General features: G+C 39.3%; 1 protein-coding gene across 4 annotated transcripts in view; it reads right to left on the minus strand.

Annotated features, from left to right (window-relative positions):
• Positions 1-15,270, minus strand: part of ATP9B (ATPase phospholipid transporting 9B (putative)) — a 302,366-nt gene that overhangs the window by 156,892 nt on the left and 130,204 nt on the right. For all 4 annotated transcript variants that reach the window (XM_003280182.4, XM_030810244.1, XM_030810246.1 and 1 more), the window contains 2 exons: positions 10,279-10,354; positions 3,239-3,315 (listed from right to left, as the gene is read on the minus strand). In XM_003280182.4, the coding sequence (XP_003280230.2) occupies positions 3,239-3,315; positions 10,279-10,354 (153 nt within the window). The remainder of the gene's footprint in view (positions 1-3,238; positions 3,316-10,278; positions 10,355-15,270) is intronic.

Consider the following 15,270-nt stretch of genomic DNA (forward strand, 5'->3'; position numbering starts at 1 on the left):
TGTAGTCCCAGCTATTTGGGAGGCTGAGGCAGGAGAATGGCGTGAACTTGGGAGGCGGAGTTTGCAGTGAGCCGAGATGGCACCACCGCACTCCAGGCTGGGCAACAGAGTAAGACTCCGTCTCAAAAAATAAATAAATAAATAAACAAACAAATAAATAAATAAATACCAAATCTAAGGAAAACCTCCTCAGGAGCTTCACTATCAGCAGCGCTTTGTCTTGAGACGTGTCACGGCGCCTTGCGATCTCCCCCGCTCTACAGTTGGGAACACACTCTTCTCCCCGGGAGCCATCGTGTGGATTCAAGACATAATGCATGTAAAGTTTCAGAAACGTGCCCACCACGTGGTCAATGCTCTCCAAGCGGGAGCTAGAACTGCTATTGTGAATCCCTATTGGGAGGGGAGGACTGAGCATGTATTAATCACCAGGAAAATACCAGCCACTGAAAGAACACTTTTACATCAGGTTGAAAAGCTACCATGGTAAGCAGCAAGAAGTAAATCCAATTCTGTAAAACTCCAAAGACGCCCTTTCAATTATGATATATTCTGCCAACATTAAGCAAATTTAGAAGACTATTTTTTAAGAAAGGAGAAGAGGAAGAGAGGAACAGGGAAAAGAAAAGAAGAGGGAGAGAAGGAATGCACACACAGTGGAAACTGGAAGAATTTCTAGGCCACGTGGTAGCTTGACAGTACACAAACTAGTTACAAAATAACCATTTCTTGACTAGCAATTAGGGTAGAGTTGAAAAATTACGCCACTGAAAACCTTTCATTTTATAGGAAAATAAAAATTACAGGTAACATTTCCTGAGCATCTGTCATGTGGCAAGTTCTTTCCTGAGAGCGACGTGTGCATGAGCACGACCTTGTTCCCGGCAACCCCACTTCAGAGAGGGGAGGGTGAAGAGGCTGAGGGACACACGAGTGTGCACCAAGGCCTGGACACGGACCCAGCAGCGAGGCTCCAGGGCTCCATTCCAAATCGTACAAAACTAAGAGGCCACTCCAGCTCAGAATCAAGACCCTGAGTAAAGAGCTTGACGAGCCAAAATAACAGGTGTATAGATGGGAAGAAATAATAAAGTGGAGACTGAAATGAGGAAAAAATGACAGAAAATAAGTTGAACTGAAGAAAAAGGTGGGCTAAAAAAAGGAGTCACAGTAGAAGGCAGTGTAGCTTTAAAGATTTTAAATTCATATTTAAAATTAAATTGACCCTCAAATATCATCATCAATACAAAAGTAAAAAGATTTCGGAAAAAAATCCTAGAACTGTATATACATTAGAACGTTCTAGTTTTGTGGTTGGGTGTGGTGGCTCACGCCTGTAATCCTAGCACTTTGGGAGGCTGAGGTGGGCAGATCACTTGAGGTCAGGAGTTTGAGACAAGCCTAGCCAACATGGTGAAACCCCATCTCTACTAAAAACATGAAAATTAGCCAGGTAGGGTGGTGCTCATCTGTAATCCCAGCTACTGGCAAGGCTGAGGCAGGAGAATTGCTTGAACCCAGGAGCTGGAGGCTGCAGTGAGCCAAGATGGCACCACTGTACACCAGCCTGGGTGACAGAGTGAGACTCTGTCTCAAAAAAAAAAGACGTTCTAGTTTTGCTCACATGAAAAAAATAACATAGCACTTATCAGAAAACACATATAAATACGTATGTGATTCTAACTCTATATGATTACTTGAATAATTTATTTTTAAATAATTTTAACACTTGTAGAACTACTGACTTGCATATATTTGAAATGCAAATTAGAGTCAAACTGCAATGTAAGTCTGAAGAGATAACTTTTCCCATTATCACAATTAGGATTTATACTCAATAGTAACACAGCATTCTTCTTTGACTTTAGCAAACATGTAACATACAGATATCTGGAGTTCTATCAGGTACAGGAGATGCACACTGGATTCTCTGTGTGCACAGCTAAGGGCATTCTCAAGGCATGCCCCAGTGAAAAAGCAAACAATCGACACAGAAGGCCTCACTCTACTTACTGCTGCGAATGGCCTAGGGCTTTACAGGGTTGGTGATATGTTACTAATTTTTGGAAGAGTTAACCATTTTTAAAATAACATTTACCTGAAAAACGGGAATACATCTTGCTCAAACTTATCTTTTTTTTTGAGACAGAATCTCACTCTGTTGCCCAGGCTGGAGTGCAATGGTGCGATCTTGGCTCACTGCAACCACCACCTCCCAGGTTTGAGCTACCCTCCTGTCTCAGCCTCCTGAGTAGTGGGGACTACAGGCGCCCGTCACCATGCCCAGCTAATTTCTGTATTTCTGGTAGAGACAGGGTCTCACCATGTTGGCCAGGCTGGTCTCAAACTTCTGGCCTCAAGTGATCCACCTGCCCCAGCCTCCCAAAGTGCTGTGATTAGAGGCATGAGCCACCACGCTTGGCCTATCTTTTCAAAGAATTATTTGATTTCCACTGCGTTAATAAGACTTTCAGCAAAAGACAGCAAAAGAGAACCTTCACTATTAATTACCTACAGAGTGAGGCATAAATCCATGTCAGGATTTTTTGTTTCATCTAAATGCACACAAATTACATTTAGTAAAATCAATACTTAGGAAGAGCTTCTCATTAACTGTACATTAGCACATACTGTGAATTCATCTCACATATGGTATCATGATGATAGCAACTACTGAGGATTCAGACTTTTTGTTATGATTTTACGCACGTGTTGGATGCATAAATAACAATTTTAGAAATATAATCAATTCAGGATATAATCAAGCAGTCTTTAAAACTCATCTTTGGCTTCAGTATGCTTCTTCTGACATGGAAATAAATAAAACTGGCTTAATACTGTAACATCAAATTAATAGTATAAAAACATTAATACAGATTGCTTTATTTTAAAATGAACCATCAACATAAAAGAGTGCAAATTGTAAAATAAGTAGACTGAAGATAAGAAATTAGCCACAGTTAACTGTCAAATGACGGGCAAATTATATATCTGACAATGAAAATTTAAGACACATATAAAACTGATTAGCCAAGCAATGATACTTTTGGAAATTTGCCAGTATGAGAATGTTGTTATATAAATAAAGAGAATTCATATTGTAAGTCACCAACATTTTTGAAAGTCTACTTTAAGATATATATTAAGCCAAAAGAATGAGCTATTCAGAATTATGCAGACTTTCTTACTGAAAGGAAAAATAAGTTCATTAAAGCAGTTGCTCCTCAATCTAGCCTACCTTATTTTTTGGATTGGATGTGTTCATTACACTTCGAGTCTCTTTTCCAGTATAAATGACAACACCTATTACAGTACCTGCAAAAACATGAAAGTGGTCCTTATAGAAATACTTTAAAGATGAGTAAAAGATAACACTTTCTAATTAATTGTTTTGATGGAAAGTATTATCACACTATTTGATTTTATATAAATTTATCCAACAGTGTATTTAATTTGGCTAATTCAAGAAAATCTAATCTCAACTTTAAAAATGGACTTTGAAAAAGCCAAATGACTTGTTAAGCAATACAAATGTACCCACATATAACATTAGGAAACATACTAATATTCTTTTCACTGACAATACAGATAATGACAATGGCCTTTCACTACTGTCTACTAAAATGGTGGTTCTATCACTGAAGGTCAATTAAGAGGCTATATTCTTAACTGATCAAACTTGTCCTTTGACCTTCAAATAAAGATGGTACCAGTTGAACCACTTTCTTTTAGTGTATTTCCACTGTAAAGATCAAAGTATTACTAAATATCAGTGACAGCCTTTGCTAATATTTCAAAATGTATACAATTAAAATAATAGAAATATTATAAAAAACAATATTTGACTTTGCATTTAGAAGCTATTACTCTTTTATACATGTTGAAAAGATACAATAATTTTTAAATTTAAGAGAAAAGAATAATAAAATATCCTTGGTATGACCCATAGATTGCAAAGGCTAAACGGCACTTATCTCTAGAATGTCAGTATTAAAAACCATGGAAGTCTCTTTCTGAAACTACAGCCATATATAATTTATATTCCTAATTTTCATCCTTAATTTTTTGTAAATTTTGAAGGTGAGAAACACAATTAAGGTGAGAAAGTATATACACATAATGTGCAATTACCAACCATTACAGAATTAACTATAATAATTATATGAAAACTCTGATGTCACATTAATTTAACATGTAAAATGTAGAGCATCATAAGACAGGCTCTTTGAAGTAAAGATGATCGATATGAACTCCCGGCTTTTTGTGAACCTTGATATGTTACACATTAAACATATCACATAGCTTACACCTTCCTCTATAGAAAATCTAGGAAGGTGGAAGATGTGAAGTATTCCCCAGCAGGGATATGTGTGGAGATTATATATATTTCTCTTTTAATTGAGTGTCACTGAGAAAGTGTGAGGCTTCAGTTTGTAAAAGTTCATGAAAGGCAAGGCCAGCTCACACTTGAATATAAGCTCCCCGATGCACAAATGCTGTCTTTATTACTATTATCCACATAAACTTCTTAGATGACTATACTTACTATGCAGAGAAATATTAAATATATAATAATACAATACTATAAAAAGCTTTCAAAAAGAGATCATAGAATTACTTTACATCAGTGAAGCTAAATATTAAATATCATCTGATCAGTATTTTCTGTTTTGCCAATCTAGTTTAAATCAAAATATAAACATCTCACTAATGTTAAATTATCACAATAATGTAAGAAGGCAAACTGCAAAATTAACTTATTTTTTAACATTAACAGAATGAGCAAATCTCAGAAAAGTCTTTGTAAGAATTAATCAAGCTAGAAACCCTTGACCTGAAAGCAGGTTGATGAGCAAAGTGGACTCTAGAGTGGCCTTACAATGTACAGTACCCAAATTCAGTGTGATAAACGACAAGGCATATGTTATACATTTTTAACAGAGGTCCTGGTACAATATTCGTATAATCTGTTAAAGTTTGCTAAAGGCTCTCGTAAGTATTCTCTCACTTGATTCTCATGAAAAATCAACATTTATTAGAATCAGATTAAATGAATTTTTCTGAGTGTCATGCTTTTTAATATCTAACGTAACTAGAATCAGTGCAGAAATATTTGGAACATTTTCCATTCTCTTTCACAAAGGGTATGTACTTATGAAGTACAATAGGCTAAAAGACTGAGTAAAACCTGAGTATACATGGCAAAATAGAGGAAAGGGGTGAACTGTGGATTGCGAAAATGAGACATGAGAGGGCAACAAAGTATGACAAACTCATTTTGTGTCACATAAGATAACAGGAGACTGAGTGTGACAAATATAAATGTCACAAAGATTTCTCAATGAAATACTTAAACAAGAGAATTCCAAAACTTTAACCCATATTTTCGGTGTAAAATCAAGATCCACCTCCCTCACAACAGGCTCCAACTGGAGAAACTTCTACATCAGAAAGACCTGAGTTCAGGACCATGTTGGTAGATTAAAACCACAACCACAACAACAAACCAGTCCTTAACAGGACCCTAAAAATCATGGTGGTCCAGTATTCATCATTAAATCAAAAATTTAACTCCATTTATCCCAAGAAAACATTTTAAAAGATTTAGGAGTACTTAATCTTCAAAGCCAGTGATTACATTTGCCTGATCCATAACTGCACACTTCAAATTGACTACAAGTAAAAATTAATATAAAATATTCAGATGCTTTGGGTCCAAAAAGAGAGGCATAAAATATGACCACATTTACTCCTACACTCCACAGACTCCATGACTAGGGCCCTTGAGACTTAGCCTGCTTCAAAGAGGCTACTATGTGGGTGGGGTGCAAGTCATTCTATAGTCCAACTCTATTATGTCCAACTTCTGTTCAATCACAATTTCATGTGAGCGGGATAATAATTACTCTCTTAGTTACTATGTGCCTTCCTTGCTACATGCTATATAGAAAATTTCATGCAAAATTATACCACCTTCTAATTGACTACAGTTGTATTTTAAGCAAACAACTTCCATGTTGCAAAGCAAGATAAAGAATGCTAACAAGGTCAAATTTTGTAGAAAAAGATACTTTCCTTTATTTAAACATTTCTAGTTTATACCAGAAATCATAATCCAGCACTTCAAAACAAGTAGTCCACTCAATATTTCAAATGATAGGCCTATTGCAATACTTTTAGTTGCTATTTTTAACCACTGATATATTATGTTTAATTTGCAGATAACCAATCCTCACAAATTCAAATTAATTAAGATGATCCACAGAAAATTATTTAAAAACACAAAATATAAAACCTAGACCACTTTAACAAAACAATTAATGGCCTTAAGCTATAAAATCAAAACGATGTGAAATGCTTACTAAAAGAAAATATGTATTTAATGTGTGTCTAATGAGAGACAGAGGTATTAACAAACCAATGTATTTGTTGACTCTCAATTATACACCCAAAACCTGCTAGATATCGTTAGCAAAAGCAGGCAGGGCCACATACACCAGCCTCTGGAACACACTCCAACTCGCAGATGCCCTCCACGAGCCAATTTCCATAGAACCCCAGTGTGCACTGCTCCCTGGGGCAGGCGCTCCCGGGCTGGACCTGATGTTAGCAAGGCAGACACTGAGCACTGCACGTACAACTCCAATCACGCACCAAGTGCAGGAAAACTGATGAAGACCATGAACTGAGCCCCAGGATGTAAACAACCTAGACCAAAACTGGCTCACAGAGTACAAAGGAGACCCCCAACCAAGGTCTAGAGTCCACACAGCCAGGACACAGAGACACAGGTGACCCGCACCCAGGTCTAGAGTCCACATGGCTGAGACACAGAGACACAGAAGACCCTCACCCAGGTCTAGACACCACACGGCTGGCCCACTGAGTGACAAGGAGACCCGCACCCAGGTGTGGGTCCACATGGCCAGGGATTGCCCTCTGACAGCCCAGTCACACTTTTGTCAACCTTGCCTTAGGGAGCCCAGCTTTCCTTCCAGTTTTGTGACAGCTGAGTATCAGGAACACTCCTTCATATGCTCATCACTATAACAAACACGACAGTTCTCCAGGACCCAGTTCTGCATTTTACAGAACAAGTTTTCTAGATCCACACGGGAAGTGAAACCTCGGGCAGCACAGCAGGCTCCCTGTGTCCTGCCTTGGCTCACCTCTCGTCTGCTGCATCTGCCTGTCTGTGTCTAACCTGAGTCCTGGTTCCCATGCATTCAGAACTCTAGGATGGGGAGGAAGCACCGAGTTCACTTCCCCTCCAGAGTTAACTTGAATTCAACTGAGGTACGACTTTTAAAGTATAAGAGTAAAAGGAATTCTCAACTTGTTATCAATTACAAAGAATACAAGAGTGCCTAGGTTACTCTGGAAATCTTAAAATCTTTCAAATATTCCTTAGGATATAACAGTGTGGTAAATATATAGAATGTGGTAACTGTTCACATTAATAAGGCTTTTAAATAAAGATATGTATGTACTAAAAGAGTTGAAATTAAAGAAAAAGCTTACATTTAAAGATGTTTGAATACAAACTAACATTAAAGGCACCTTAATTAAGCTTCTCGAGTGGATGGTTTTAAAGCCATCTTCATGCCCACTAGGAAGACACAACACTGAATGCCAGATGGCAAAGAGAACAGAATGGACAGGATGGGGCCGGCATGGTATGATGCCTCATTAATGTCCAACTAGTCGGGCCCACTTGCCAAGGTCATCAAGAGAACTGAGGTCAGGAGAGAAAACTTTGTTCAGGGAACTGTATGGGATGTCTCAAAAGCCTTTAGCTCAAGCAGCTTTAGTCTCCCTCAGGAGAAGGGCCACAAATCAACAGTACTAGGGATCAGTAACAACATTTAATATATGTTTATACAGCACCAGGAAAAAAAGATGAAATTTATTTTAAAAAGGGAAGCATTACTATCTTCATGAATGATTCCTAATTAAGAATAACAAATATCAGTGAGATGGAAGAAATAGGCTGCAATAACTACGTATGGAAAATGTAAGCCTTCTCCCCATGTGTCAGCTTCTGAGTACTGTATCATAGATGCTTTCGTGTAACTACTGAAGGCCGAGCACTCAAGGATGCTGGCTTTCAGGGAATGCACAGCTGGACTCCATTCTGGTCCCCGTGCAGCCTGGCTCTATGGTAACTGGCAGGGGGAACACACCTCCCGAGTGCAGCCATTCAGCGTGAGGCCAGGCCAGCACTGACCACACTCACCACCTGGCGGAGAGGCTGGCAACACTCATGCCTCTCAGCAACGCCAAGGCAGCAGCATGAAGCAGGCTGAAGGGCAGGTTTCCCTGGCTAAATGTGCCTGCCCATGGTGTGAAGACTCTTATGGAGCTCGGGGCCCACATGTCCACCCCAGCAGAGTCCTCCTGGCGTGAGGTCCCTCCCGAGGCCTACAGAGCCCAGAAACTGTCCTGCTCACCTCTGAAGTCTCTTCATGGAAAACTGTCCTTGTTCTCTCTCTTTGTATGTTAAGAAATTTATATACGTATGTTTTACATATATAAACACACACACATAACATTTATATGTATGTAACATTTATATATATAGATGTAATTTATACATAAATAACATCATCAAACACCCACAAAATTGTTACCTATTAAAACTGTCATATACCCATCAAGTATTTTTTAAAGACACAAAACACTAGGATAAGATTAATCCTCTTTCAAATTCCATCCTCCAAAAAGCTAACATGTGTCCTCCTCCTGGAATTTGTTGTATAGTTTTGCATACTGCAGGCCAACAGTTAAACACAAGCACACAAAGCTGCCCTGTTGTGTGACACCTGCCTTCTCCACGGGCCTAGCACACTGGCCCTTGGATCCTTTTCTTCAAGGTACTGTCTCTCGGTACTAGGCTGCTAGCAGGAATGCTCCTCACACTGCTCCTGCCGCCTGCCTCATCCTGCCACATCTGCATATTCTTTAAATCTAATTTAAAGGTTTCTTCTTCAGAAAAGCTGCTCCTAGACCTGGTCTATATAAACTTCATTTTTCTTTTTTTTTTTTTGAGATGGCATCTCGCTCTGTTGCCCAGGCTGGAGTGCAGTGGCGCGATCTCGGCTCACTGCAAGCTCCGCCTCCTGGGTTCACGCCATTCTCCTGCCTCAGCCTCCAGAGTAGCTGGGACTACAGGCGCACGCCACCAGGCCTGGCTAATTTTTTGTATTTTTAGTAGAGACAGGGTTTCACAGTGTTAGCCAGGATGGTCTCAATCTCCTGACCTTGTGATCCGCCCGCCTCGGCCTCCCAAAGTGCTGGGATTACAGGTGTGAGCCACCACGCCCGGCCTATAAGCTTCTTTAATTACAAAATTTCCATAGCACTCTGTACTTGTTTGTGATACTTAGCACAGTAACATTATCTAGACCACTTTCTTAATCTCTGTCCACAAAGCCAAAAGCTCCCTGAGGACAGGATCTGTAACTGCCTTGCCCCAGACCGCATCACCGTGCCTGGTGTAGAACAGGTGCTCCATGCACATGCATCGGGGAGTGAGTGGCATCCAGGAGAGAAGGGCTACCAGCACTGGGCAGCACCGAGAGGACACAGCTCCCACAATCCAGCCTCTCATTCCGGGCTGCCATCACCTTTCGGGCACTCTCTTCCAGAGCTCCCTGCTGCTAAGCCCCATTATTGGCACCAGCATCAATGCCAACCCATTCCTGCTAAACTTCCTCCCTGGCATCATCCTCAGCATCACCTAATTTCTCATCAGCTTCCTTCCAAACATCATCATCAATGTCAACTAATATCTGATAACATGGTAATCATCTGACATCATCTACCTCTCACAGCACGCCTGGCCTCTTCTAATACTTTTCCGTTCCACAGTCACTTCAGCCACACTCTCCTCCTGCCAACCCTTCTCGGATGACTGAGAAGTGCTAAAATCACCACTGGCTTCCCAAGCTCTTCTGTGGCGCCTCTCATTAAGGAACACTGGCAAGTTTGTCAAGAAATAGGTCAAAGACGAACAGAATATCCCTGTACTCCTGCACGAAGGCTGCAGCACCTCTCCCTGTCTCAGGCCTTGAGAACCATGTGCAGTGTCTGAGGAGCAGCACAAGCCTCGCCACAAGCTCCCAGGACTGTCTCAGACCCACTGAGCTGGAGTCTGCGTTTAGCAAGGTCCCTAAATATTTCAGGGCACTGTGAGAAACACTTGTTTGGAGTCCCTGGACAAAACAAAGCATCATCTATCCGGGAGCAATCACACTCAGAGGAGAATGTTTTCCTTACCTGATGCAACAATGGTGCTTGCCCACAATGTATTTTCTATGCTGAGACTTTCATGAATGGGCGGGTCACTGTCTTCCTGTGCAGGGAGACAAAAAGAAAACAAACTGTCAAATGAGTGATTGTTCATTATTCATACCTTAGATATCCTCAGTATTAGAAACAGGTCCACAAGCTCAATCCAAGTGAACAGCAGTACAAAGGCACTGCAAAACGGACGTTAGAAAAAAGGGACTATAAAAAATTGAAAGTACAAGTTCAAAGAACTCCTGTAATCAATTAATTGCTTGCAGTGCTTAACATTAATACACAGACAAAATAATTCTAAATTTTCATGAAAGTACTATATCTTCTAATATTTATTTATTTACTTATGAGGTATTATTATGTTGCCCAGGCTGGTCTCAAATTCCTGGGCTCAAGCAATCCTCCCATCTCAGACTCCCAAGTAGCTGGGTTTACAGATGCATCCAGCATGCCTAGCTTATTCAACTACATCTTTAACACGTCCTTTAACAACACTCCTGGAAAAGTAGAAAATATTAGCACAGAAATAACTACAAGTCAACTTTTCAACATTTCTTTTGCGTGCATAGCGTAATTTCCTCTCTATCTCTCGTGAAGGACAAGGGCAATGCTTTTTAAGTGTACATGTATTCACGAGAGAGAAAATGCTTCTGTGAATATTGTTATAAAATAAACATATATTTTTAAAATGTATTTCTCTTAAATTCCTCTTTAAAAGTATGCTATTATTGGCCAGGCGCGGTGGCTCACACCTGTAATCCCAGCACTTTGGGAGGCCAAGTGGGTGGATCATGAGGTCAGGAGATCGAGACCATCCTGGCTAACACGGTGAAACCCCATCTTTATTAAAAATAAAAAAAAATTAGCTGGGCGTGGTGGCAGGCACCTGTAAGTCCCAGCTGCTTGGCAGGCTGAGGCAGGAGAATGGCATGAACCTGGGAGGCGGAGCTTGCAGTGAGCCAAGATCACGCCACTTCACTCCAGCCTGGGCAACAGAGCGAGACTCCGTCTCAAAGAAAAAAAAAAAGTACGCTCTTATTACACTAAATATTCTTAAACAAAATTCAAGTACGTTATATGATGCTAACTACCTAAACAGATAGCAAACAAATATGGCCACACATCAGTATCACAACAGCAATACATACAGTCTAGTTTTACATTTACACTTTCAATGTTCATATTCAGAGAAGAAAATTACAATTTAAAATCTGGGAATTTTTCATCTTAATATAAAGTCATGGCCTACATTTTGGTTATGGAAGTCTTACTAGAATAAAGGAATGCAAGCATCCACAGCCCTGCATCTAGAAGTAACATAGGGAAGACGTCCCATGTGGAAGGCAGTGACCTCGACGTCTGGATAGGGTAAAAGCCACACACTGTCCTGACTGTTGGGCGTCTCCTGTAAAATAATGCCCCCTCCACAAACTGTATTTTATTATGAAATGAAAATTTCCTATCAGGATATACCTTAAGAAAAAAAAAAGAAATCAAATTTGAAAAGGAAAGAAATTGAAAACATATTTTCCAAAATAATCTGCATGTACAAAATACATTTATGCTACTGGTGTTTTCCTTCTATTTACTTATCAAACCACTTTCAAATGATGTAATTCTGGCCATTTTGCTCATTACTTGGGAGATATTTGCTAGATATTTGTTGGCCATTTTGCTCATTATCTGGAAGATATTTGCCAGATATTTGATTCTCTCATATACTTGATTTGTTTGTGAAGCACAGAATCTAAACCAATCCTAACAGTTTCCAAAATATTTCCCCTAACATGGCAATTATTTAGTAACTAAAGTATTTTCAATTACATTCCATTTGAGGAAGGCATTTGGCCTCCAGTTGCCTTGTATGCCCAAAATAGCAAGCCCAGTAGTTAGGAAGAGTCCTGCAATGCAGGTGCAGCTCAGGGTCAGACTCTCAGGGCCCTGGGGATCGTGAACCTTCCACCACATGCCTTCACAAGAAGGCGACCACCTGACCTGAAGACTGACCTTAGCGTCTGAGCCTTTGGGAGAGTGAAGGCTATGATGCTGGGAATTGTTTACAACAGAGCTGGAGTGCTGTTTCTTTGAAAAAAAAAATCATTTCAAAAATATACACTGGCATTTAAATAAACAGTACCTTGGTTACATCATCTACAATATGATCTCAGTGGGCACAAGTGCAATGCCAGCCACAACAAAGGACATAAACAGGTCTTCTCAGTGATGTCAATGGTGTCAAGGAGCAGGCGTCCTGCAGACACAGCCTGGATGGAAACAATCTGTCTACAGTATATGCTGACTCCAGCATCGCCCAATTACTATTTCTGCAGATACACAAATACCTTTAACTCTACAGTCCCTTAGGAATTACTTCCTTCAATTCCACTTTATCAAGTACAACATGCTGCACGCTTTCCTGAACTTAGCAGTTTACAACTTATAAAAATCTGATAATTAACCTGTATCCATATGCAAAATACTAAGGATATATATTTTTAAGTGGAAAACCTAAGAATTATATTATCCCAATATAAATCTGCATTTTTACAGGGGAAAAGAACTTAAAAGGAAGAGTCAAAAGAGTAATACTAGTATTTGTATCAGGAAGGGAGGAGGGCTGTAAAAGTGGTTTATACCTTTAACCACTTTATTTTTTATATAGTTTCATACTAATGGTAATATGTTTACAAATGTCAAAATATACTGGAATCAAATTAAGCTCCTGCACAGTAGCTAACACACCACCATTACGGTCTTTAAAACACAGAAAAACATTCAAGTACTTAATTTTCTGACACTGTTCATATTTTTTCCACAGAAAATACCAGATGGAAATTGCCTTTTGTTTACTTTGTTTATAACTAAAGTAGCTGCTCAGAGTAAAGGCATACAATTTATCCAATGCTAAGATAATCAATCCAGAAAAACTGAGTTATCCCTATGACTTTTATGATTTGATAGAACAACCAAAATATCAACTTTAAAGAAAAAGCAAGTAGCCTCTATGGATTAGACTACTTTGTAATTGAATTTAGGATTGCACTGAAATGGGCAATTTCTGATTCATTCAAACAAATGGTGTTACAGTCTAACTCAGCTTAACACTGCTGAAGAAACAAAAAAATATATATATATCCTCTAACACTGTTGAAGAAACAAAAAAAGATATATATCCTCATTCCTACTTCCCAGATACAGTTGACACAGTATACCCTTTACCTGCTGGGGGTCTAGAGGTTCCAGCGTTGGCACAGCCAACTGAGCAGACAGTTGGCATTAAGAAGCTAAATACTGAATTCCATATTTATCATTTTAAAGCATGAAGCAATAAAATTTTTGTCTACCATAAATTCAGAATTTTATTGTATCAGAGCAATTGACATGTTTCTAATCCCATATTTTATGGGTTTCACCTTCCTAGCACCTAGCACAGAATAGGCAATGAACATTGTCCAATACATAAAAGAACACTCATTAAATTCTTTTTCTAATATCCACAGGAATCCAGATGTCTTTCACCTGCAGTGCCCACAAGCATGATGCTATAATGAGTCACCTGCCTGTGGTTACTCTGAGTCTCCTTCTTTTATGAAGCATCAGGTACTTGCTCCTCCAGGGCCTCCTGCCTGCTGTTACTCTAAGCCTCCTGCCTCTACGAAGCATTGGGTTCCTGCTCCTCCACGCCCTCCTGCCTCTAAGAAGCATCGGGTACCTCCTCCTCCAGGGCCTCCTGCCTGCCATTACTCTAAGCTTCCTGCCTCTATCGTTCATCAGGTACCTGCTCCTCCACGTCCTACTGCCTCCATGATGCAGCAGGTACCTGCTCCTCCAGGGCCTCCTGCCTGCTGTTACTCTAAGCTTTCCACCTCTATGAGGCATCAGGTACCTGCTCCTCCAGGTTCTCCTGCAGGAAGATGCCTATCGTGACTTCACCACCCCAGTAGAAATTCACACAACTGTATTCCCTTTAAACTCTTCCTAATGGTTCACTTGATATGAAAGTTTAATTATTGATGCATGTCAATCTCTTAGTACTATATTTTCTCCTACTGTCAAAGTCCAAGAGAATAAGGGCATTAAAAAACATAAAAATTTTAGAAGGGTTTCTCAAATGTAAACGAAAGGTTCTATATAATTTAGTTTTAGAAATTTTAGCTGGTTTCCTGTTACTTTTCTATGACCATTTTTTCATATGAATGTTTCTGTCTCTAACATAATTTTATGTTGAAGAAAACACAGTATCTATGCATTTTTCTTTCAGTTCTGGAATGGCAATGATTGACTATAAACATTAAACATTTTTCTAACATGGAGAAAATTATTCCAAAAGATGGTTTTTTACCAGTCTCATGAAGCACAGAATAAAGACTGGGAAGACTGAAAATAAATTATCTCTAAAATGCTCTATTTTGCTTTCCTTCTCTTTAATGGTCTATAGTGTGAATGGATAAAATCTGCTTGGGGGAGGATGCAAAATGCTACCATTTCATGTTGTTCTCTCAACAGTGTACCTTACTTAACAAACAGCAGAGGTTTGCTTTTTTGAAGGAGAGTATTTTGGCTGAAGAAGACATGAACAATGATAAGTGTGCTACGGTTTGCAAAAGAAATTACAGCAGAAAATACATTCTCAAAATGACTAACTGGGAATGTGATGTTAAAGGACTATAAATACTGCGAATACTTCAAAACTGGCTACAATTTACAATCCCAAACTTCCAAGAGAATACATATAGATTTTGAACAATAAGTGACATTAGTGATCTCAATCATTCACATAATGAAAAAGGTTATACAATCAGTAATTTAGGTTGTTCTCAAATAATCTGAGGAAAGTGGAAGCAGACATCATCACAGCACCACATCTGCATTAGATTCTGCACAGGCATCAGCATGCATACTGGGTACACTGCCGCAGGGACCTTCAATTAATTAGCTCTAATTCCGTATATATATGTATTTTTTAAG

Source organism: Nomascus leucogenys, chromosome 4 (genome assembly GCF_006542625.1).
Source record: "Nomascus leucogenys isolate Asia chromosome 4, Asia_NLE_v1, whole genome shotgun sequence".
NCBI lineage: Eukaryota > Metazoa > Chordata > Mammalia > Primates > Hylobatidae > Nomascus > Nomascus leucogenys.